The 26,658-nt window shown below is 39.2% G+C and overlaps 1 protein-coding gene across 1 annotated transcript in view; it reads right to left on the reverse strand.

The window, feature by feature from the left end:
* Positions 1-654: 654 nt before the first annotated feature.
* The window catches only part of cog6 (component of oligomeric golgi complex 6), a 34,610-nt gene continuing 8,606 nt past the window's right edge, over positions 655-26,658 (reverse strand). The window contains exons 5-19 of the mRNA XM_004075290.5: positions 23,874-23,985; positions 21,277-21,359; positions 21,052-21,122; positions 20,287-20,380; positions 15,733-15,861; positions 11,553-11,644; positions 10,259-10,323; positions 10,053-10,144; positions 9,764-9,881; positions 8,627-8,758; positions 8,179-8,346; positions 7,643-7,750; positions 2,600-2,653; positions 2,444-2,523; positions 655-1,121 (exon numbers count right to left, since the gene is read on the reverse strand). Of these exons, the coding sequence (XP_004075338.1) occupies positions 974-1,121; positions 2,444-2,523; positions 2,600-2,653; positions 7,643-7,750; positions 8,179-8,346; positions 8,627-8,758; positions 9,764-9,881; positions 10,053-10,144; positions 10,259-10,323; positions 11,553-11,644; positions 15,733-15,861; positions 20,287-20,380; positions 21,052-21,122; positions 21,277-21,359; positions 23,874-23,985 (1,546 nt within the window). The 3' untranslated portion in view covers positions 655-973. The remainder of the gene's footprint in view (positions 1,122-2,443; positions 2,524-2,599; positions 2,654-7,642; positions 7,751-8,178; positions 8,347-8,626; positions 8,759-9,763; positions 9,882-10,052; positions 10,145-10,258; positions 10,324-11,552; positions 11,645-15,732; positions 15,862-20,286; positions 20,381-21,051; positions 21,123-21,276; positions 21,360-23,873; positions 23,986-26,658) is intronic.

Raw genomic sequence — 26,658 nt, forward strand, 5'->3', positions numbered from 1 at the left:
CAGCGGAGTAAAAACACTTTAGGTCTCAGCTTGTGTTCAGCCACAGACGCAACCCAAAAAAAGAAAAAAAAAGAGTCTGTCTATTTAAAGGGTTTTACAACACCGTCCAGATGCCGAACTTTGTGGTATTCCATTTATTCCCAGTACTGAGTGTCCCGGCCAGCGATATCCGAGTAACATCCGGTTTAGCTGGGGAAATCCTGGGACTCAGTGCAGGCTGTGCTGCCAAGATCGGGCCAGCTGCCATGAACCTTGATGTCAGATAGCAGAAATGAAACGCCACCTCTCAGAGCACAGCCCAAAACAACAGAGCGGATCAATATTCACTTATCTTAACTGTTTACTGGTGTTTCTCTGGGGATTACGTTGGCAGGGTAGAGCCAGATTTGCAGCGATATCAAGTTACATGTCACAAGTGCCAAAAGCAGACATTTGTGGACAAACATTACCCTCTGTTGTCACACATCAATGAGTTTAAAATGGCCAAACAACTAAATCCGGGCTCATTAAAGTCTTATTTTAACATCTCCGGCCACAGCGCGCATTGGAAAAAAATAGTTTTTTTCATCTTTATACATTGAAGTCAAAACATTTAATCATAAAATGAACATTTTCTTGACCACTTCTCTGTGCAAAGAAAGAAAAGCCTCAGGATTGTTGTTTCTTAGCTTTTATATAATGCATATTTGCTTTTGTTTTTACAAATTTGAACAAATAAAACAAACTGCACCAGTCAAAGTGTCACATAAATTTCATAGTGTTTTACCATAGACTTCATATACATACATATATGTCTCAGGCCACTGACCCACCTATACTTCTATATACATTTGTGGTTTTAAGCTGCACCACTTACATGCTCTCTAAACAACTTGTTTAAAGAGCATGTAAGGCTGTCCTCTGCTGCTCCGCCCGCCTGCACGCCGCCCGCCAGCCAGCCGCCTTTCGGATCAACAAGTCACACCAATGAGCTTCAGGAGAGCAAAGTCTGAACCTGCTGAGGAGTTCTGGGCAGCAGGGTCTCTGGATCTTTGTAGCCGTTGTTTGGGTTATTCAGAGCCGAGTAGACCTCCGCGTACGCTCTGCACACCAGCTCTGTCGACTGTCGGAAAATCTGCTCCCTGCAAGAACGGGCGAGACTTTCAATGAGGTGTGCTCTTCAAACAAAGCAGAAGCATAGCTTATGATTGAATCAGTCATTGATAATGGGCCCAGCCAGCATGAGTGAGAATATACCTTTTTTTGGGCACCTATTTGGCAAAACGGTGGGTGACAGAGTGTGGTGCACACTGCCACCTATAGATTCACAGCAATAAAGTGCTAAAGTGGAGTGACACAGCAAAAGAGGAATATAAAACTGTCAGGTCATTTTGCTTTTATTTCACTTTACAGAATTCCAGATCAAATCAAAAAAATTGACCCTTAAAACCGTGCAAAAAAACCACTAAATTTCTTTAAAAAATGAAAAAGAATAAAGAAAGCATATTTTTAACAACTAAAGTAATGCGCAAGGTTATTTTCTTTTTACATTTAGTTCTTATCTGTCCATTTACAGCGTTGTGAACATTTCAAAAGCAAAATTATTTAGAATATAAATTGGATTTGTGCATCTAGTTGTAATTTTGCTAGCAGTCCCAGAAAGCCGGACGCAGATTTAGCCCGTGGTTCCAGATATAAAGCAGGGACTTGGACTGGAGAGCCCAGCGACTCGAGGACACAGTGGGAGCTCCTCTGTTGCATCCCTCTCAGGCTCTTGAGGATCCATATTTTTAATTGGCCCACAGAGAGCAGGACACACCTTGGCCCACGCCACCTTCACCGACAGGAAATGTGAAACGATGGGGGGATAAAAATTGCCTTTCAGGATTTTGTCAGCGCTGTATTTTATTTTATTTTTAGACTGTTTTATCTCAGCAAACAAGTAGATGTGAGAGATAGCGGGGGGAGAATACGATTGATTTCAGGCTGCATGTGTGAGCGAGAAATGGACCAGAAGCTAATTAATGGCATCCTACCCATCAGCGCAACCATGTCCATTAATAGAGAACATTAACCTGAGGCACAGAGTGCTCCTCAAGCCCACCACTCTTCCCTGCGAGCGCAGCTCACAGAAAGAGCCCGGCAGCTGCACTGAGCTAAAAGCATGTACATTTTCCGACCAGAAGGACAAATCCAGACAGACCGTTCCCTCAAAGTGTTGGTGGATGTAGCAAATTAGGATTCAAACTCACCGTGCATTCGCTGCCTTGCTCAGAATACAAAAATGATGCATCTTTAAAACTAATTATTTTTAACCACAAATGCTATCTGCACGCCCCTTCTGTTCTAATCCCCGTGAACACGCAGTTCCTAAGCTCCTATCTATGTGATAAAGCATAAATAAACCTTAATGTTGCCTGCATGCTTTTGCTTATTTACCCAAAGTCAACAAAGGGAGACTCACTTGATGGCTGCACTCAGCAGGAAGTTGAGCTGCGGCATCACCAGAGAGTCGGGCGATGACAAGTACCGATCAAACTGGAGCTGTTTTAGAGGGATTCAGGTGAGACTTTCAATATTAGGCTCCTGCAGGTAATTCTCCCCGTGGAGAGCAACTCACCATGGCTGCTTTCACAGAGGAACCATCCATACTTGGGAGGAGGGACAGAGGACCCTGTGCAGAGAAAGAAATCAGCTTAAACTCAAAGCTGGAGCCGAAGTGGCAACAATGCAGAAGATGGGAAAAAAAATCAGACAGGAGCTCTTTTGTGCTTCAAAAATGTGTAGCTTTCAAACAAAATACGACACTCTTTCATATGACTGGGTTTTTCCGTACTTTAAAATGTAAAAACGCTAAAAAAAAATGAAAGCCGGTAGCGGTGTTGCTACCCGCCCCCGGCCTTCACCGCCCCCCTTTGACCCACCTTCACTGGCTTAGCGGCTGCCATGCCCTGGCCATACAAAGTCTACAACTTCTAAAACCAAAATGTTTTTCCAAAGTAGCTTCCCAATGAGGCTTGAGGAGTTAGAAGCTGATGGATCAAAATCCTGAAGAGGGGTTTCAATTTGTGGCGGCTGTGTGAAATTTCATGAAAATCACTTGAAGAAAAGTTTCCTTTTCCAATATTGTTTGAAAATGTAAAAAAAATCGCCAAATTTCACACTTTGCCACAAAGTGGCCGTCAAGCTGTGAGTCCTATGACCATCCCATGATAATTTTAAAACTTCCCTTGGAAGTGTGTTTTGTTAGTGGATTTTTGAAATATGTTTTTGGGCGCCATAAGATGGATTTTTTCGACGGTTTGAGCCACTGTGATTATATATTTTTTGAAAGTCACAAAGCCAATAATTCATTTTCACCGGGTACTAGGTGGATGCAAACTCTAGTGAGTTTTTAGGAATGTGTGTGGGGGGGAAAAAGGCGCAGTAAGAAAGAAGAATTGAGAAAACAATCTGGTCCTTGCAGTCCAGGTCTGCTGTGGTCCACAATAACTATTGTTAGGACTACTAGACTCGTGTGGTTTCATGTGAGCTAAAAAAAAAAGGAAAGTCTTCTCAAAATCCTGATGTCAACTAGACAGAGTAAATACACGTCTAACTGTGTGTACACAACGGCAGGTACATTTAAGGCAATTAGCCGTCACTGAATATCCAAAATGGTAACATTAAGTCAAGCTTTAATGCCTAAATTGCTAGTGTTAAAAACAGCAAATAGAAGAAAGTGCAAGGTTCAGAGCATTGGAGCTGCACCTAGAGTAGTTTTATAGGATTATGGGCGCCGTAACAAGCAGGCCATGATTCACTCTCTCATCTACGAGCAACAAGACCTGCGAGGAGGCCAATCTGTTTGTGTTTCCAGCCTATTTAATCACATACATAACAGAGAATTATGACAACAGACCTTACTTAAATAGCAATAACACATTTCAAACTGAGATGAATGTTTCACTCTAATCTTTGGGTGCATTTTGTTTACGTCTGTAATCAGGAGGGTGGCGGACTTGGGTGCTGTGCTGCTTCAGGGATGCTCCTTACAGTTTTTGAGGGTTGATCTATTGTGATGAGTAACCATGCCAACGGGAACAGCGGTTGCATGCAAGAACGTTGCGTAAACTTTTAAAAACCAAAGAAATGCCTTGGAGTTAGAATCTGAATCCCTAACAAGTTGAAGAGTACACTTAAAAGGAGCAAAACTGGGACTGAAGGGGAGGGAAATTCTTTGAAAGATCTTGATGAAAAACCATTGACCATTTATGAGGACTGGTCTGAGTGACAGGAAGTACCCGCCGTCTCCAAGAAGCAAAATTCCATAGACTTCTATAAAGAAATAAACATCTATTACTCAATTTATTTGTCAGAATAACCATTCTTGCTCTGACACCTTTTTAACCATGCTCTTTGCGACATATTGCTAATCCTAATCTTTCATGAAATTCAAGTTATAAACTGGCCAATCAGATGCCTCAAAAAGAGTATGTGTTGTCTGCTGGCCCCACGGTCAACCCTAGAAACATTTGATTGACAGATTGTACCAAGCCGATTTTCAAGTGGTAGGGGTGTGGACTTCCAACAAGCTCACTCCAGATTGGCGAGAGTGGTTGGCATAGAAACGTTGACTCAGACCTACTTGGACCAATTATGGCTGACTGTTGTCGCCTGGCACCAAGATGGCAGCGTCCGTACCGCGGAAAAAATGCCGACTGAATCACTTGGTTGGAGCTGGAAGTAAGGAGTTTTCTATTGGTGACATCACAATCAGTCAGTCCAGTTCTCAGATACCGTCAATGGGAGAAACTCCCAAAAAAACAGGATCATGAAGACACAGATGCAAGATGTGAAATGTGTTTTTAGGCTTATGGGTAAAAAGACAAAGTATAATTGTTCAGCTGTGGAATGACTGTAAAGTTAGTGAATGTCCTCTTTCCTCTTCCTTTAGCTGACAGTAAAACATTTGTCCCAAAATTTTTTTTAAAAAGTGTTCCTTTAATACCCCAATGTTTGTTTGATGTTTTACTGTCACATCTTTGGCCAGAAAAGCACGTAATTCCTGTTCACCTCTTCATGATGCTTCAGTTTTGTATTTTTTCCCCATGGATTTATTTCTTTAACAGGATTCTTAAGTTCCACCAAGTAAACTCATGTTTTCATTTTTAAAAACAAGTGAGGCTCCCTACAGTATATCGATGTTTATTCTGTATTTTATCACTTGATGTAACACCACTTTTCCCTTTTACAAACACCAAAATTTGTCAACACAAAAATTTTTTTTTTAAAGTTAAAGAGGTTTTAATTTTTTTTTATAAAACACCATTTCATTCTTGAAATTGTTTAAATGCACACAAAAAAACACCTTTTCTAATTAAAGTTGTGGGAAAGACTGGTCAGTTTTATCAGCAATAATGCAAACTTAGTTGTATTTTTAAACGAGTAAAAGTACTGGTTTCAGGACGGCAACCTACAATGTTATTCAAAAACCTTTTGCAGAACCGATGTTTATTTCAATTATTTTTGTTTATTGCTTTGTTTATTCTGCCTTCATTTATATTTTTTTAAACATATACAGAGACAAGGGTTTTGTTTGTGTTGCGGCGTTGGATGGAAGTGAGGGTGAAAATATATATAGATCGATGTCTCTAGTTAGACGTTTTTGTGTATTTTTATTTTTTGCTTGAGGTTTTTTACACTTTGAAATGTACTTTGTAAGGTCCTTTATGCTGTGCTTGTGTGAAAAATGCTTTGTAAATAAAGTTTGATTTGATCATTGTTCAGTGGAACAAAAACAGGGAAGAGGTGGTCACAAGAGTCTAAAGACAGTGTGACAGTGTTTTAAGACTGGAACGTTCTTTGTGTGACCCAGAATTTGATCATTGCCGTAGCCGAGCGTGACAGAAGACATAAACTGTGAGAATTACAGCCTCCTCGCCTCCAGGACATGGAGGTGCTTCCCCAGCAGCACACTGGGAGAACTGTAAAAGCTGCAGAACAAGAAGAAAATGACGAGAGCCTGCAGGGTGAGGAGCAAGGACGGGTTCTTCCAGCTGAGAGCCAAGCTTAAAGAGAAATGAGGTGTTCAGGAAAAAGGGGAACGGTGGATAAGGAAAGTTATACGGCCAGAGATTTCCAAACTGCTTTATTTTGTTATTAATATTAAAAAAACAGTACTATTAACTGAGGTGCTACTAGGAATGTAAAGCAGTAGCAAAAACTGAAAAAAATGTCCTGAAATTATGGAAAGATCTTAAAATATTAAGAGATTGGATTTTTTTTTATTTTTGTAATGCTTAAAGAAGCATGTATTAAGGAATTCTGAATCTTTATTAATAATTATACTAATATTGACCCAAAATGACTCTGTAGCTCCGCCTCTAACCTTATACCTTCACCTTGAATCTACAAAACAGTTAAAATTCTAAAAACTAATCAAATTTATTTGCACTTGAATAGATTTTCTTGTAGATTTATTTTACCTTTTTTCCTTGGAAAAAAATGACTGTTAGCTTTTAATGTAAGAACTTATCATTTTACTAATTAAAGTTTAAAAGAACTCTTGTTAAGCTTGAATCTTTACATTGGTGAAAATAGTTTATTATAACCTTATTAAAATGGTTTTAGAAAATGCATTTCACCGAAAAACTGATTTTTAGTGGATTCATGATCAATCTGGAATCAAATTAAATTGGATATTGATAAAACTATATCAAATCAGCTTCGTAATAGGTCAGGATCAAGTTTTAAATATGGAAAAGTCCAAAAGAAGCGTTGAGTTTTTCAAAAGTACAGAGCTGTCATCTGTAAAAACACTCAGGTGACTGCAGCTGTGGGGAATGTCAGTTATGGGAGTGCAGGAAGCTGGTGAGCAGCTTGGTGTGGGAGCAATCAACCAAACTGAGGGATTAAGACAACGGAGATGGCTGTGTGCTTTAGGAGGAGCAGGAAAAATCTCAATTCCTTTTTTATGTCCTTTATTTTGAAAAACTGAATAAAAAAACAGGATTATTATAGAGACAAATTTTGCTCAAGCTGTTACATATAATGATCAGCACTGCATCATCTAGCACTAAGAACCGTTCCAGAAGGTTTTCTGCCTGCAGAAACAGTTTTACACGACTCTACCAGGAAAATTTATTTTACTTGCTAGACATTTACTTTATTTTCCAATAAATCTTCCTGCAAAAATAAATGGAGCATTATTCAGTTCAGTTCCAGTGTCTGCCTGCAGAAGCGTTAAGAGAAACCTGCGACGGGCCACCCGCATAGAGAAGAAATGTGCAGAACGACAGTAACCCAGCTTTGTGCTCGGCCGCCGCCACCGGGGTGGGGTGTGTCCCAACATGACCCAGAGTCGAGCCTTGCACGCTAAAACCACAAGCATGGCTTTCAGGCAGCTCAGTGACAAAGTGCTGCAGGGCATCCGCTCTCTTTTCTGCACGAGAGCCCCGCGAAGAGGCGGCGGCGTTTTAACGGAAAATGACACCATCCGTCTTCAGCCCTCCTCCTTATCTGAACATCTGACAGAAACGCTATTATCCTCCAACAAAGACACAGGTCATGTGGTAACCATAGCAATAGTAAGGCCTATAAACACTGGCAAATGAGTTAACGCGGCTGAATTAATGATACAGTAAAAGAAAAAGGTAATAAAAGAGAGAATGCGAGGAGAGACCTGTTCGGTGCTGTGCTGCTGCACGCAGTTGTAGATGTAGCTGAGTCCAGCTCTGGTCAGCACATAGGAGGCCTGCTCGTTGATCAGGGTATCAAGGTGAGCCTCGATCTGGAAAATGTTGGAGAGAGGGCCGCAAAATAAAGTCCATGCCTCTATTGTGGACTAATGGTGCTTATCGTAAATGGAAAAACGGATAACAAAACTTTTACTGAACCTCTTGTCGTGCTCAGTTACAAAGCAGGTGCTAAAAATACAGGCGTGGATGGAGCATGTGAGCAACAATACGTAAACACTCTATGAAGCTTCAAATTAAATATTTTGGGGAAAAAAAGATTAAATGAAAGGGACGAGAATTATTTACTATTTTCTATTAAAAATGGGCTCACAGACAACGGGAGAGGACAACAGCGTCAATTTTATGTTGCCTTAGTTAAAAGTATTGTTGAAATCCCAACAGTTGAAAACAAGCTTGATTGAACAAAAATCCAAAAAATAATGTATTCACTGTTTGAAAATAGCCTTAAATTGTGGCGAACCTGAAACTCAAGCATCTCGAGTCTCTTATCGGTGAACTCAAAGAGAGCCAGCGTGGTCTTCATCACATACAGGGAGTTGACCATATAAGAGGCCATGTCAGCTGTGCCCAGGTTACTGGCTGACACGGTGCACAGCTGCAGCAGGGGATCCAGGATGCAGGAGAGCACCTGGGAGACACAAAATGAGATATAGAGATGGGGGGGGACTGAAATATTGAAGACTAAAATGCACAGAATTTAAAGTCAATACCCTAAAAACCACAGAACTGTTTCAATGCTGTTTCATGACATTCTGATTCCTAATTCATTCACCCAGATATGAAATTACTACCTTTTATACTCATTTCAACCTAGTTATGTATAAGACTGTTGAAAGATTTGAACTTGAGCAATTCACAATCTAGCTGTGAATATGCTCACCTTGATTTCGCTAAAATAGGGTGTTTACCTGAGCAAAGTCAGCCTGGCGTGCGTCCAGAGGAACAACAGAAGAGTCGTGGGAGGTGAGCACCTCCCTCAGGAGGGAGAGGGTCTGAGTGATGGATGCTGTCGGTCCAAGGTCTGCAGGAGGGAGCTCCACCTGTTCAGGCAGACAGATATGAGAAATACTACCAACACCTAAAGCTGCACTTTAAAGACCAACTCAAAAAGGTGGTGTTTTCTGGTGTTTAACATGTTCTTGTGGCATTCCTCAGATGATGTTGGACACATAAAAAGGAAATTAAGCACAGAATAGCATGTCTGACTATTTCTTTATTGAAGTTGTTGTAAATTAGGACCAGACAAAATACTCTGCAGAAGCTATGTCCAAGAAAACGACTCAGGTTTTTGATTGTGGCTAAAAACAGCATAATTATAGTTTAAAGATCACTGGGAACACTTTTACGAAAGCTCTAAAGACGATCAGAGTTCCACTTTAACGGGTGTCATGAACGCGGTGCAATAAACAAGAGCTGCATGACCAACAAATACACAGCTGCTACAGTGAGCACGAGTGGTCCTGTGATGAAGAGGGGTACTGATTTCTTCTGGACTCGTGGTGTAGAACTTAGCAAGGCCACCTTTGTCCACCTAATAGAGCAAATTATGAAAAAGGCTGTGTTCCTGGTAATAGCTGGAATTGACACCAAAACCCGGAGGGCTTCCAATTTGATTAAGACTAACCTACAGGGATAATTCTCGTAACTGCTATCGATCAGGACACAGCCAGCGTGTTAGGTGAAGGGGCTGGCGCTCGTGCTGTGGTATATTTGGGCGCCAATTTAACTAAAGAGTAAGGAGAATACTGGTTCTTGGCAAAAGAAAAAAAAAAAAGTCATCCTACTGCTGAGGCCAGGAGGCTGAAACTGTTTACAACCCCCAGTGTTTCAGAAATAGCCCTGTTGTCTTTGAGGGTTTTGGCGTAGAGTTGAAGTAAACAATGTGTCCACGGGAAGCAACACTTAAGCATTTTTATGAAAGAACAAGGCAAACGGAACTTTGTGTTTCACTCTGCCGTCTGGGCGTCGTCTTCCTAGCAATTACTTCTGTTCTTTTTACACATGCAGATGTTATTTTGAAGACACCCTTGTTGCACACACAGCACCTTGTCCATGAGTCTGCTAGCATGAAGGCTGAGGCTGTTGAAGAACATCTTCTTGCTGAGAAGGTGCATCTCCTCAATAGTCATGAGCAGAGAGGCCACACTGGTTCCAATAATAGAGCTGCACAGCATCACAAAAAAAGATAAATGATTAATTGATGCAACCTAGCCTCCAAAAATCCAATATCTGTCAATCAAACATACAAAACTACATCTAAAATCAAAGATAATATCACACCTTTGAACAACTTTACAGTGAGATCAGGTTTACATGAGTAAATTCTTCATTTACCTGATTGTGTGATGGTAGAATTTAAGCAGGTTGGACAGCTTATAGAGCAAGACGGCGCCAGGCTCGGCCACAATAACCTGCTCTATCCGCACCTTAGGAGCAGATCAATAACAGCACAAGTGAGTACATCAGCGCACCATGACAAAACAAATGATGGAGTCAACATTAGGCTGTTGATTGAGTTTGAAACTGGTGTTCCAGGCCACCTTCAGCGGCCTGCAGACGCCCTCTGTGATGTGTCCCACCACCTCTTGCATGTTGTCCTCCAAATCTAAAAATAGGAGAAAGACAAAAAAGTGCTTTTATAACTGTAGTTGTGTAAGCATTGACAGGAAAAACAATAAAATGAGCATGATTTTTTAATACGCTCAGTGTTTTGAGTAAGTGCCAATAATTAGGGATGTCCCGAACAGGGTTTTGTTTTGCCTCCATCAGATTCGGAGTCATTTGATTTGAAGAACCTGTTGATACTTAATCCAGTACTTTTGTAACACATTATAAAGATGAACAAATTTAATAAACCGATTAAAGTTGTTCCTTATTTTCATTTTATTCACCTTCTTTTGTCTTGTAATACTTTGTTCAAAGTAGTTTGAACAAGCGCAACTATCAACTTGCAAAAATAGGTAAAATTAGTCATGTAAGAAAATTTGGAGGCTGTGGATTTAGTATCCTATTAAATTGTATTAAATTATATTTTATGTATTAATTATATTTATTAATATTGTTGATAATATGTGATCAAATCTCCATTTAAAACTCCTAAACATGAAAAACAATGACTTTCTTTATAAATTGTTGTACTGCAAAAATGATGAGTATTCATGACCAGCCCATACCAATGTTATTATTTGATAGTCTTTATTGTTTTTGAGATGTTTTTGATTTTTTAAAATCACTTTTTTACCAGAGCTCGCGCTATGTAGATGGTCCCTTGGCAGCCTTCTCATTGGCTTCTCTCTTTTTAAATTATATACAAAAAAATTTGATAAAAAATTAAAATATATATATATATATATATATGTTTAAATGCCTCTGACTGTAATAAAGGCAAAGTATTATTATGCATTATTGGTTAATATTATTATTTCTTTCTTTTTTAATCAATTTTCCCAGAGCGGGTACTTTGTTGACGGTCCCTCACCCTGTGTAATTGCTCAAACTATCTTCTGCTGCGTTTTACGGCAGTAAAATGGGATCCGTTTATGTAATGGAGACTATAGGTAGGGTATTTATCTGTAATGAAATATCTAGGGCTGATCAAAATAATAAAACTAATACTGGATTCCATTTTGAAATACAAAGTCCGCCCTGAGTTTCAAACTTGAGTCTGAAACCTCATGATCACATGATCGGATCAGGAGACGCCTACAATTATCATTAAAAAAATAAATATACAGAAGAACAGAAATGTGTCACATTTACATCAAAAGTGGTGCAACTTGTATGAAAGAAATGCTTGGTAGAACTAAGAAAGAGATGTTTATAAGTGCATCTTACCCTGGAGGGTGACTTGTTTCAAAAGCGCCTCTAGATGCTCCTTTTCTGAAGCAGTTGCTTGGTGAAGCCAGGCCAGCATGTCTCCCACATACCTTCGGATCAACACAACCGGTCTGATTCAACTCATACAACATTTACACAGCAAAGAGATTATCCCTTCAATAAAAGACCAGCACTGATGAAAATTGTATTTGTGGATTTTTTAACATGTTCTTGTGGCATTAGTCTTCTGATGAAGGACAAATAAAAAGAAAATGAAGCTTAAAATTGCATTTCTGAGTATTTTTCTTTAATCCTTGTGAATCAGGAGCAGATGAAAACATGACATTTGAAAAAGAGTGTATTTCTGATGTAGAAAACACGCTGGACGGGTCACTAGGTGCCTGCTCCGCTCTATTCTCATAGACCACTAGATCACGTACGTCTTCGTTTTCCTCGTCCGAGCTGGAATCTGGCTAAAAACTGTACGGCTGGAAAGCTCCAATATTGCTCTCAATTTCTGTTACGCTAATAATACTAGCTTGGGGGTGTGAGGGACTGTAAGCTAGTGGGAGGGAATGTAAACAGATGAAAACGACATTTTTTGAATTTGGTTTAAAAAAAAAAAAGTCATAATCATGATCAAAAGACGAAAAGTAAAGCTTTTAAAATAGAGTTAAAGATGATTGGAAGGGGTCTTTAAAGCATTTACTCATGTTAACCCCAAATGGCTTTTGCTGTTACATAACAGAAGAAAGAAAAAAACTCAGGGTGAGTGTGTGTTTTGGTGAACACAGGGGGACAGGAAGCCGAGAAAGATCAAGATGTTCAAAGAAGTGTTGATGGCGGCAATAAAGTGGAGGCGATTTTGTGTTCTAGACATCTCGGCTTTCTGAGAAAATCTCCTATTTGGCTGCCGGGCACAAGAGGAGAGGGGCTGTGGTTTAACAGAAACACACACAAGGATTCTCAGACTCTCCGAGGATTGAGCTGCACTTTCAGCGTCTATTGATGTTCTGCAGGACAGCTTGTATTGGGTTTTTCTGGTGACGGCACAGAACAAAGCTTTTTGGCCGGATGCATTTTAGAATCGCAACTAAAACGAAAACCTCCTGCCCCCATGCTGTTATTTCTTTATATTTTAATTTAAATTCAACAACAGGACAAATTGTGCAGAAGTTTGGGTTACTTGTTATCCAGAAGGTAATTAGGATTGTTTTCATCGTCCAATATTGCCAGGGAGGAAGTGAACACTGACTGTCGCTAATTTATGCTGCAGAACATGAAGCCAGAAGACTTATCATAGAGAATTTTTTTATTGATAAGTATTTGTTTTAATCCAGATTTTATTATTAAAAAAAGCATCCATTTCTGTATCATGAAGTTGGGTTATGAGGTGAAATCCAACTCTTTTTTTCAAACTTGCAGGGGGAAAAAAACAGGCAAATCATTTTAAGCAATCGTTAACTTCCCACTGTAAGCACATCATAATCTTTACCATCAGATTTCTGTCACACGCTTCTTGGTCTGTCATGTTACTTTCAGTCGTGCAGCATGCCTCTCCTCTTTAAATCAATGGTGCACGTACTCGAGTGTTAATGAATGACAGACGGTGTGACTGAGGACGGGGCTCGAGCCCTGTGACAACATTCTGTGGCTCGGTCAGTGTTTGTGCTGCGCTTGCTGATTCCACGCTCATTTAAAAGCCTTTTCTCTATCTTTGTGTTCATCGAGCTGTGCAGAAAAAAAAGGTGCCATTTATGGATCACGGTTAAACAGTCACTGAGAGCCGCATCAGATTGAGGTTAAACTTGTCTATTTATTGAGTCACTGAGAGAAGGTTAACCTCAGGATTTCAAACTCAGTTTAAAAATGAGGTAGAAAGAGGAGCGGCTCCAAAGGGGCGTAGTCTAATACTACGTTCACATTAGACTCGGAAACGTGCCTTTGAGCGACCACTTCCCATAAAAGGTACTCAAACAAAAGCATTTTGGGCTTCCGTGTTCAAAACTCTAGCATTTAAGCGTCACTATGCAAGTTTTTAAGTCCGCTTTTGGACTTTACGTACAAGGCATGCATCCACTGAACGCGTGTTGAAAGATGAACAAGTTGAACTTCGACCAATCAGGGACTCGGATTTGTTATGGATGGGTCCTTTGTCAGTCACAGAACCATTTGAAAATCAATTAGGAAAGAGAAATTGATAATTGGGTTTTGTGTCTGGAGGGAATTATATGACACCAAGTCTTTCATATAGTTGTGATTGCATTGTTTTATACAAGAAACTGCCTCGTCTTTGACACACAAGTCCATCAATTTTTTCTATTTTCTAATTATCTGAGTCATTTCACTGATGGTTTTCAGAGGTTGACCGCCCAACCAGTATTACTCAAACATCTTGTATGCGATTACGCTAAACTGACAAGTCATGAAAACTCCACAACTACAGCAAAAAGGGTTGCATTTCATTTTTTTAAATTGTTGTTTTTGTGAAAACAATTTAAAAAAATGCTTAGGGTGTGATCATAAATGCAGACCTGAAAGGGTTTTAGAAAAAATAACTTTTAAGGATTTTCTTTAGGCAAAGTCTGAATATAGAGTATTGTGTGTTTCTCTGAGAAATGGCCACAAGGACTTGGTTCTTGGTTCCTGCAGACAGACACTAAAGACAGGCCAACAACAGCCAACAACTTTACATTGTTTCTGAAACTTCTGATCAGTATGATAGCCACAAGATAGCAACATGTCTGTATTTCAACTTTATCCACATTGTTCAGAGATTTTCTTTTGTATTTATTTATACTACAATAACAGAGTTTTTCCACCAAAATAAAAAAGGAATGTCAAATTATTGTGCTAATCGTGATTAATTAATGACAGACAAATTAGCTTATTTGTTCTTTAATCTATAACGTTTTTGTTTTTGTTGCTTCAAAATAAAATCCATTTTTAGTCTTTTACTTGTTAAACTACGTCCACAATGCCCTATGGCAACGCACGTTCAAGCAGTCTCTTCCAACGAAAAGTCTATGTAAACACACATATATGCATGAATTGGGCTTCCCTCTCCAACAATCTGGTGTTGACGCATTGCTACGAAACTATTTAAGTCTGTTTTCGGGTTGTGTAAACAAAACGCGTTGCAATTGAACGCGCACTGAAAATGAAACCAGTCGAACTTTGACCAATCAGGGACTCGGATTTGGTAGTGACGTTTGGATGGCGTCATTTCCAAAAAACGGAAGCGCAAATTGTTTGAAAATCGATCATAAAGGAGAAATTAATAATTGCTGTTTGTGCCCGGCCCGAATTTTATGACACCAAGTCTTTCATGTCTTAGTTTCGGGTAGTGACAGTCCAGTGTGAACACCGTAGGGGGGAAGCACGTTCAAGGACCGTTTTTTGAACCCGCATCACATTCTTGGTGTGCACCCATCGTGTGTGTCACCGCTCCCTGATGTGAGCATCGATTGGCTGCTGACAGACTTCCATTGACAGCAAGGTGAGGAGAAATGGTTAGTTGAAGAGAGAGGTGAAAATTAAGAAGCACATCGATATTATGGTTGGAAAATTTAGTTTAAAAACAAACCCTGATGGCACCATGGATGGCAGTAGGATGATGTGCCTTCTTTGTACACATGAGTTTATCATATAAACCCAAAGCATCCAGTTGTGGGGGCTTTTTCTTCTTCTTAATTGCTCGAGATTGGAAAAAAAAATACCCCATGGTGGTGTGAAAGTAAAGTTTTGAAGTCTGTTATATTAAAATATTTCATAAAGCCACTTTTTCTTTGCTGTATTTTAATCTTTTAATGTGCCACAATGTCACGGATTCAAATGAAAATACCTCAAAATGAGGCTTCTCACAGCAATTAGATTACATTCAAAATAGATTAATTAATCACAAATAATTAATTATATATAATTTACAATTAATAAAAAATAAAAATAAATAATCACATGACAGTTATAGTTATTTTATTTACTTTTTACAATCTTAAGTTTATAAATGACCAAAATATATGACTGTAAATATAAGAATTAGACAAATAATAAACAAGACACTACTTGTAGAGGTGGTGATATTTATATAATATTTACATGATTATCGTTTTCATTTGGATTAAATAACAAAAATACTGAAATGGGGGGGGGGGGGTGTTTGGGGGCTCCTTTAACAAGAATAACTTCAGAAATGTACCTCAAAGGATCATGGGAGTGCATTTCTATAGGGCGGGGGGTTCCTCCTGGTCCGCCGCGGGTCAGGGCGTCAATGAAGCCTCGCACCACGGCACATCTGCGCGCCGTCCCAAACTCGTCAAGAGTGTACCTAAACACAGAGGAGACAGAAGGCGACTCTGAGCATCCTGCCCTCGTGTGAAAAGGCGGCAGCCGCCACGCTGTTGTTGTGCAGGCTGAGATGTGGTCGCTCTCTAACGTCAACAATGTGCGCAGCCTTCCAAAAAGAGTTTTGAGGCCGTTCTGATGACTTGGCAGGGAAACACTTCGCAGCAGACTAAACAGAAGATAATGCCGACGCGAGATTCCAAGAAAGCTGGTATCCAGCCTCAACATTCGAAGCCAGAGAGGGACCTTGGACATTTTGTGGGCACGGAGACAGGTGCTCCTCGGCAAACAGGGGGGGTTTGTCCGTGAAAACAATAACACAAAAAACTTTCCCTTTCCTTTTCAAATTAATATTGACACTGTGTAGCTGCAAAAGAACTTTTATCCTTTTGTTTCGTAAAGCAAACACCAATTTAAATCCATAGACGGTGGATATTATTAGCATTTTCTGATATAAGATTCGACCAGGGTTTCATACATTCATTTCCTGCTTTTCGTGAGTGACTCAAAGGAGTTGATGGGGGGGTATGTTTGGATAATATGAGTCATCAAAAACCAAAACAAGATTTCAAGGCACAAAAATAATGTGTCACTCATTACAAAACTGATTGCATCTACTGACTCCCCATTAAACTCTGATGATGTCTTGTTTCTTTTAATATTTTGATGCAGTTGGCTCAGGCTACATCTAAAAACACCAGTTATATCTATATTTGAGTTTGATATTAAAGCATAAAAATGAGTCCTAAGGAAACATATTTACTAAATTTTATGGTGAACAACGGCATAACACTGAGGGACGATTCTTAGAACAGTGTTTTTCAACTTTTTTTGAGCCACGGCACACTTTAACCTTGACAAAAATCCCGCGGCACACCAGCATCCCAAAAAAAAAAAAAAAACAGAAATTCATGGTCTGTATTGATCGACAGCCCCCCCCCCAATCTCACGTGCATTTTTGTGATAATTGTGGCCGGAAAAGCAGGAAGTTGCGGCTGTTTTTTCTAAGAGATGAAATGAAAGTTAAATTAGAAAATTTAGAAACTGTTTGTTTGTTGTGGTTTCAAGGCGTTTCGCAAGGACAACTCATTGTGCGCTGGGACACTGGCTCTTTAAGCCAATGCATCATGGGAGATGGAGTGTGAAAACTGCCAAAAACTTGCAGAAAGACTCGCGTCTCTGAGCTTCATTGTATTGTCCACTTGTTTCACGGTCTGACACCGGACTCTGTGGAAAGCTACACCGCTAAAGAAGAGCTTTAGCTGGTATTTTTGTTAGAACTGAGCGACTTTATCAGCAGAATTAAGAACAAGGAAGTGAAGACTTTAAGCACTTCTGATTGGTCAGACTGATGACATGTGATTAAGCCTTCAAGAATGATTGGTGGAGACAGTTAAAGGGACGGGACTTTTCCGCAAACTGTCATAGCTGCAGGTAAATCGCGGTACCGTGATTCTTATCAAAATTTCTTTAATAGAATTAAATAAACACAAAGAAAAAGTAATTTTAAGATCTTTTATATTCCTAACTACTCAGTGTTTTATCCGGGCCTGTTTGGATGAACAAAGAGCTGATTTCCTGGAGATGGAAAATGTTTTTAGATCAGTTAATGAGGGCAATTTCTCCACGGCGCACTTGACCATCTCCCACGGCACACTAGTGTGCCGCGGCACACTGGTTGAAAAACACTGTCTTAGAATAACTGAGCTTTCAAATCACATAAATGGGAAGTGAATTGGGAGCTTGACCTTCACAGAACACGTCTGGTTTAATATGTAAATATGTAGCTGGAGAGATTCTGTTGTTTGTTTCATTTCAAGCTTGCTAATCAAGCATAATTCCCTCAACAATACTCAATTGATTCCTTACAGTTAAGTAAATCAAGATTAAATACATTTGAACTAGATGCTGAACACTTAAAATAAAAAAAAAATGAATTAAACACTTAGTCATGAAATATTTCAACTCTAACTTTGACTGATTTTCAATGTTTTAAGCAGTTTTGTCATTTAATCTCGTCTCTCGATGGCTGCATGTTGGATACATGTTTTGCTGCTTCAGGCTGTTGACTTTTTTATAGGCGAAAATCTTGTTTCTCCTTTCAGGAGCACATCAGTAAAAATGCCCTGGGGCTTCCCTCTTCACCTGAGAGTCTCCAAAAACAACAGTCCCATAACAAAAAGGGCGCAAGTAAAACACAATATGTGAGCTCTTTGTCAGTTTAACAACAGTGTATGGAAGATACGTTTGTAAAAAAAAAAACACATCTAGAAAAAAAAATTCTGTAATTACAAAATGAGGTGTTTTATATAAATGTGCCACAAAAAGAAATAAGACACGGGGAATCAAAAGTACATTTTTGTTTAGAAATCTTGAATACAAATTTACTGTACTTTATTATGAGTTCAAACACTCTGTAGGTGCCATGAATTAAGTGTGTTCTTTCTTATGTTAAATGAATATAGATTTGTTTTTTGATTATAGGTTATTGTGTAGGTAATCAGCTGGTGGGTCACCTGGTTGTGGGCTGTGACCTTAATTGACTATAACTCACCTGTGGTTTTTTTCCCTGTGTAAGATGGAAGGGGGGGTGAGCTGGGTTGCCGTATTTTTTGTTGACCGCTTTATGCGTTTTATACGCTTCATACGCTTTTGTGCTTTTCCCTTGATTTTTCTATTTTTGATCATAATATTACAAGTGGATGCAATTACCTTCATTTTCCATTATTAAAACCAGCAAAAATACAAACTTTGTTGCTCTATGGTTTTTGAGCGCGTCATTCAAAACCCGGACCCACCTAGCGTCAGCCTCTCAGCGACTGTTTGGTTTAGTCGCTACACACTCTTTAGCAAATATTCATTTCTAAAATTGGCAATTTTAAAGATATTTTGATCAATGTTTTCTTTCCTTTTTTACATGGTCTGTTTTTCTCATTTGAGTTTTTTTGGTGTATGCTTCTATCAAGCAGAGGGCCTGCTGATATTCTGTATCAATAAGACCACTCCAATGAAAATAGTGTTGGTGTTTTTAAAGTCCCCACTGATCATCTTTTGATCTGTTCTAAAAGCGTTCACAGTGGTCTTTTAATTATGATTGTGTCGTTTCTACAGAGCAGCAGTAGTTCATTAGAAATTCACCTCTGAATTTCAAATGAAACTACTAGTGCGGAAGTAACCATCCGCTGATATCCAATCACCCCTTTGTTCACACTCTCTCCCAGTAGCTTAAAGCCCCTCACATCCCCGAGCTAACATTAGCGGTGCAACAAAAAATGGTGAACAATGTTGGAGCTATCCAGCCGCGTAGTTTTGAGCCAGATAACCAGCTCGGACGAGGAAAACAAAAATGTTAATGTACCTTATTGTCCGCAAGTGGATGCATCAGAATGGAGAGAAACAGGGAGATTATGGCCCCGCCCACTTCCCTTGCTGAGTCCCAACTGAGAGGTTTTTTAAACTGTTTTTTTTTCATCTGCTACTGATTTATCATGATTTCAATAAAGAAATACTCAGCAGCCCAGTTTTAATCTTAAATACCTTTATATATGTCCTCCATCATAAGAAAAATGCAACAAGAAAATGTTAAAAACATGATTTTCATTGGAGTGGATCCTAACATTTGCTTGTGGCCTTCTTCTGATGATAGAGGACAGATATGAAGAAAATACGCTTAAAATTGCATTTCTGAGTATTTCTTTATTGAAACTGTCAAGAGCAGATGAAAAAATGCAGTTTGAAAAAAAGCACATTGGTGACATTGAAAATACAGCCGGAGAGTCACAAGCTCCCTGCTGCGCTCTATGCAGCCCCTTATAGACTACTGGATCCCGGAATGTCTATGTTTTCATCATCAGAGAAACTGTAAGGCTGGGTAGTTTCAATAGTTTCCAATATTTCTCACCATTTTTGTTGCACCAGTCATGTCAGGTTGGGCATGTGACGGATTGTTTGACAGCGGGAGATCATGCAAAAAGATGGATGATGCCAAGTGGGGACGGTGTTGCTCCACGCCAATAGTCCCACCAAAATTTTGAGGTAAATTCCGAATAATCTCCTGCCGCTCTGCAGAAACTATGTCCTAAAAAACAACGCAGGTTTTTTGATTTTCCCTAAGAATGGCCACAGCTTTTAAAACAGATCATCAGGTGATCGGAGAGGGACTTTAAATACACCGCATTAATGGAAATGATGCTAATCTGCGATTTGATTTTATATTATTTTGGGGATCTGCAGCAGAGGCTTTTTGGGTTTAATAAACATTCAGACTTAATTTTGTCATGCTGCACTGAAGTGAGTCTCAGGGTCCACTCCACACATCCTGAGAAAAACGCAGTCTTGGTTTGGGCGATGATGTAGTCTTAACACCAGTAATAATACGTCTCTGTGTATGAGTCTGTATTTTCATTACTTGTAAAGAACAGGGCGATCCTGCAGGGCCTCCATAGCTTGGGTGAGCACCGGACTGATATCACAGGTCTCCTGAGTCAGTCCTCTGCATTCATCTGTGCAGTGCAAAAAAAAAAGCAAATACTGACAACATAACCTTAATACAAACTGTTCATGCCGCTTCCTGCATAATGGTTCTGATCATAGCAACCATGTCAACAACAAGCGAGTCAAATGACCGAATGCATTTTCCCCACAAGTTTTTACAGCCAGTTACAGTCTGAGAGGTGAAAACACATGAAATGTTTTTGAAATATGCAGCTTTGCAAGTGACAACTTTTAATTTAACTGTATACCTACTTTTAAAAGGGTCCTGCTCTCTGTCCTGCAGCCCCCCATGTGCTACACTTTCTATTCTGTGATTTGTTATTGCATAATTGCACAGAGGAGGTTTCTGTAATCTAAACCGTTTATTTCCACTTCGATTTCAACACACGGTTAAACTGTGGAAATTTTGGTTTTGCTGCCATTCTTTTGGCTCAGACAGTCAGAGAATATGAGTCATTTAGGTTCTTGAATGAGGGCTAGACACGCAATTATGCTAACCCTAGAAGAGCAGCGTTTTTTTTATTCAAATAAATTTAAAAAGCAACAAGTAAATTATCAGTGAGGGCTTAAATGAAAGTGGATGAAAATCCTCGTAGGATGGATGTAAAATATGTTTTTGCCGTGAACAACAAGGCAGACGGCGAGACGTGGAGGCGCTGGGGATTGGAGTGGCACTCACTCTGAGCCCAGCGGTAGAGCTGCTCGTATGAGGTCTCCTGTAACACCGCCATCTGCTCCATGATCTCTAACCTGGAACAGACAGAGACCGCAGTAAATACGCATGTCCACAGCAACCTGTCATACCCAGACGGAATACCAAACACTTTCTCCTCACTCGTCTCTTGGTGTTCCGATTTCAATTTAAGAGAATAGAGTTGAAAACTGTCTGCAGATTTAGACTCACCCTGCAGTTTGTTGGTTTGTTCGCAGGAGGATTTTCACATCTTCATGAATTTGCTTCACACGGCTCAGGACTTTAAAGAAGTCCTGCAAAATTCAGTTAGGGAAAATGCTGTGTAAATACAGATCTTCTAAACATGATATATTTAATGCACAGAGAATACCCTCCATATTTACCTCACTTTCTATTTGTATGCTGCAAAAACCTGAACCTTAAGAAGATAAAAGTTTCAAGAAAAAATGTCTTGCAGGTTAAATCCTCTTATCAAGAACGTTTTTCAAGAGCAAAATAATCTTAGTTGGAGAAAACATGTCATAGTGACTACAATTTTATTCTTAAAATAAGATTTTTTGGTCTTTGCTTATTTAAAGGAAATCTTCCAATGGGGTATAATTTTTTTTTCTTATTTCTAAGGGGATTGCTTTTGCAGTGTACAGTTTTTTGTTCATTTTTATTTTTTAATGTTTTTATTCTCGTTTTTTGCACATAACATCAAAGTTGTGCCTTTTTATTCTAAATGACAAAAAAGTAAATCATAACTAAAACCGATTTATATTCAGATTATCATCTAATCCAGCTGTTATCTCTATCGTATCACAAGCTGCACCAACCACAATGGATGTCAAACAATGATATTTGGTGACCATAATTACCTATGCCATTACTATTTATTATTTTCAAAAGTAAACTTAAATTAAAGGTACTGTGATCACCTAAAGTGGTTCACATTTCGCAGCCTTGCACAGTTTTTGTGCCTGTTTTTAAAAGACAGAGGACGGTGCAACCTCAGGAGTGAATTTGCCTCAGGATGAGTGACACTGACAGCAACAACGAAGGAGACACTGAGAAAGTGTGTGGCCAATAATGTCTGATGCTATTCCAATCCGACACTGAGGAGGAAGACTTCCATGGTTTCAGTGCACAGGAGGAAGATGAAGAAAGCTCTCAGTGACTTTTACATTCATGTTTTTTTAAACCAGCCCTGTTAGCGTTGTGTTACAGTGTGTCACTGTTGTGGAAAAAAACTCCCGGCGCATGCGCTGCGCAGCGGTTGCCTCTGCCGCGCAGAGGCGCGCACGCGTCCATAAGTTACTGCTGGACACCACTGTGAACTCTGATCTAGGCACTGTTTAGAAAATAAAAGCTCAGGTATATTATTAATACTTTGAAAACTCTCTCTGTGTACCGTCTTTCTTTGCATTTTTATTGCATTTTGCGTGTACACCGTAAAGCACTTTGTGATTATATCTGTAAAAAGTGCTGCATAATTTTTTTGTGGGAGTGGGAAAAAGTTAATGTTTGTCTGGGACAAAGTGTATAAAGTGTGATGGGGAAAAAAAACATCTTAAAACTTCTATAATTATTGGAAAAATAATGTAACAAATAACACTACCGTAATTACTTCGGAGATTGTGTCTATTTCAGCTTTTTTTTTATAGAATGTAACTCCAAAGATAAATGAGGAACCACTCTATTAGGGCTGCACGATATGAGGAAAACTCGCGATATGCGATATTGCTGATTAATATTGCGATAACGATATAATTCGCGGTATATAAACAAATAGCAAAACAACCAAAAACATCATTTCCATTACACTGCAACAGTTTAAAAATTATACTCCAAATGACCCTCGTCGACATAGGAGGCAAACATAAAAGGGCTCATCTGATTGATCAACAACGTAAACGGGTCCTTCCGATTGGTTAAATGCATAAAGGGATTTGTTTCATTTGTTCAATATTTCAAGCTGCCATGAGATTGTTTTAGCACATTTAAGGTAAACATTTATTGCGATTTTCGCCGTCTTTTGCGGTATGCATATTGCACAGCTTGATGTCGCGATAACGATAAATTTGCGGTATATTGTGCAGGCCTACACTCTATCATGTCATTATCACAGGCAGCGGATTTGTGAGATTATGGATTAATTAGCGGGTTGTTTTATTAAATAAATGAAGGTGGACATCCTCCATAGAAGCTTTAAATAAGAAAATAACTTATGCTTATGTTTACAAACCCTTAAAGACTGACTTAGATGAATATTGTGTTTTTGGTGACATATATTGGGAATATTAAGCTTAAAATTGCATCTCTGAGTAATCTTTTAAATTAAATCATTGTAAATCAGAAGCAGACAAAAAACTGTATTTTGTTACGTAGAAAATACCCTGGGCGGGCCACAAGTTCTCTGCTACTCAACAGGAAGGGTGTGTGTGTGTGTGTGTGTGAGGGGGGGGTCAGGGATGCTCCAAAGTTCTGGTCAAATTTCTGAGGTGAATTTCCAATGAACTGCTGCCGCTCTGCAGAAACTATGTGAACACAGGATTTTTGATTTTGGCTAAAATGGCATAGTCATAATTTAAAGACCACTGGGAATGCTTTTACAACGGATCAAAACCTACTTAGAGTGGGACTTAAATATGTTTTATTACTCAAACACATTGTTGGCTTAGGGATGAAAATAATACAAAAAATGTTTAGATTTTACAGCTCATAAAGCTGACAGATGTGTCCAGCATTTAGTAACCACGCATTTAGCGAAGCCACACGGTCCCTTACTATACATTTCAGTGGGAGGATTGCGTGATTTCACTGACCTCTGTGACGGGCGCGTCCCGAGCATTTCGCAGGACGGCCATCTCCTCGCTGGAGAGCTGGAACTTGGCGAGAAAAGCTTGAGCCACCTGAGCCCTCACCTCCAGCCTTTGACTAAAGAAAAGTAGGACAATATTTTACTTTATTTATACCACAAAACAATATAAAGTAATCCCTTTAGCGTTTTTTCCCCTCCAAATTATGTAAAATCAGAAGCTATTTTGTAATACTGAGAAGTTTTTGCAAGTCGTCAAAACTTAACCTATTGACGCCTATTGATGCAAATATGTATACACCACTTCAGCTTAATTAATTTAGCATCTACTTAAAAGCTAAAGATTTTTTTAATAGCTGGAAATAAATTCAGGCTTCAAGGGGTTAATACAAAAGCTTTGTATTAATAAGGCCCCATACAAAACTTGTTTTTTTTTCTTTTATCAATGACTTTCTTCTTTGTATTCATAAATTCCAATTTTGCTTTATTTTAATATATTTGTGCTTTTTTTAAAACAGTTTTTTTTATTGTTTTAGCAAACTTTTTAACTATGAACTACTTTTAATTAACTTTTTAAAAACATTTTTATTTTTATTTTTAAATACTTTTGAACCAATTTCTATATTTTAAAATAACCACTTTTGTAGTGTGGAGTCTCCTTTACCAATTCATAATCCTTAAATTGTGAATTACAGTACAAAAGAAAATGGTGAATTTTATCAAACTGTTATACAAATTGCATGTAATGCACTGGTTTCTCCACCAGATGGGGGCCACGCACTGCAAAGCACCCTTAAATGCAGCAGCTTCAGAATGGCACCCTTAGAAGGAATTGGGTGACATTATGTATGGCAACATTTAAAATTAAGATCTGTGGGGGGAAAAAGTAACAAAATCATGATGAACAGTTAAATGCCACGTAATTAAACGCTAGGGCCCAAAAAGGGTCACGGACTGCAGCATTTTTTTACTCCCGTCCAAACGGTTCTATATGGAAGCTTGGCATGATTGAGCATTAAATCACCAGGTGACTTTGTAGCAGCAGAATCACCCAGTGATCATCTGACCTTTGTTACTCACATGGCTGTGACGCGTGCTCAGCCAGCTGAAATAAATGGCTGTAAAACTGTAGCCGGAATCCGTGATTCAGTGCTGCGCTTTACAGCTCATCAACCCTGACACACACACGGGTCCTCAAGAGGGGCAGTGTTGATATTTGTGTGCAAAATACGAAAATTACAGATCCGTGTGGTGCATGCTATACAAGCTTTAATATTAATGCAAGAAAAATAACTTTTTTTTCTGCCCCAGAGACACAGATATTAGCAGCTAAATGAAGGTTTTTCTGCTGTTTTAAATGATCCTTTTGCTTCATTTAGATATTTGAAAGTTTAGTCTGAATGACACTACAAAAAACTTTACTGATGTATGGACTTACACATCAAAAAATCTCAAAAAAGTCATTCCAATGAGAATATACTTAGACCAAGGTGTGCTTTTATAACTTATATTAACTGTCAAAACAAAAAAGAAACTTGGTCAAAAACATGCGAATTTTAAGGATCCTTAAATGAAGGATTTAAGATTCTTCTCTTTTAATCTTTGTCTTTGGGATATCATCTGATCAAAATTAAAAAAGGACAAAAAACAACAAAATCACAACATCAATCTTTCCAAAAGTTCACATGTGGTTTGTTTTCTTGGGCGGCCGGCAGACTCACTGCCGAGGCCGGCTCTAGGTTGACATCATGAAATGGGCGGCACCAACAAGGAGCGAAAGGTGGTGGTGTCTCAGAGATCGAAGTGTCTTATTTCTGGGTTGGAAAAAAAGCTCAGGAAAATATTTATTAAAAAACGTGTTCTTCGTGTGTCAAAGGTAATATATTATCATATACATGGATATTTGTCTATAAAGACTTTCATTCATCCAGGTTGATTCCATCAACAAAGCCTTTTGTATAAGAGGTGAAATGTCTTCAACTTTAAAAACAAAGTCCAGATGACAGCCCTTAAACCTACTACTATGATACATGGATATAGTTTACTATAAAAGGCTTAAGGATAGCATGGTTTGGCCCTTTAAGCTGATACAGTGAGCCACCAGGTAAGGACAGACTCAAAGGTTGATTTTAATTAAGTTTCAGACCCAAATCAAGACCATGTTTAAGTTTCACTTTTCCAAATCTAGCTTTGCACAAATGGGGGCTGATTAAGTACTTTTTTGCCCCACTGTCTGTGTGTGTATATGTATGTAAGTGTGCCCGGGGAATAGTGAGCGTAGAAGCCACTATCCAGGATGAAACATCCAAGATGCATGAGTACATCAATCTCAAGGTCCCAACTGACAGTGTGCTCAGTGAAGGTTTCAGGCAATGGAGAGCAGAAGATGTTGTGCTGGAGATCAGATCCTCATGGGAGGACAAACCCCTGCATGGGATGTACCACCGGACCATAACTGAAGTGGCTGATATCAAGAAGTCCTACCAATGGCTAGAAAGGGCTGGCCTACAGGACAGCACTGAAGCGCTCATCCTGGCAGCTCAGGAACAAGCCCTGAGCACCAGAGCAATAGAGGCTCAGATCTACCACACCAGACAAGACTCAAGGTGTAGGCTGTGCAAAGAGGCGCCTGAAACAATCCAGCACATAACTGCAGATGCTGGCAGGGAAAGCATACATGAAAAAAAAACGGGAAAGTGCACTGCTAGGAACAGCTAAGATATTGACAGGACGCTCTTTTTGCAAGAGCTTGCAACATGTTTCTATTAGCATCCACCCAACAGAATCCTGTG

The sequence above is a fragment of the Oryzias latipes genome, chromosome 13 (genome assembly GCF_053564925.1).
Source record: "Oryzias latipes strain Hd-rR chromosome 13, Olatipes_Hd-rR_3.1".
Classification (NCBI taxonomy): Eukaryota; Metazoa; Chordata; class Actinopteri; order Beloniformes; family Adrianichthyidae; genus Oryzias; species Oryzias latipes.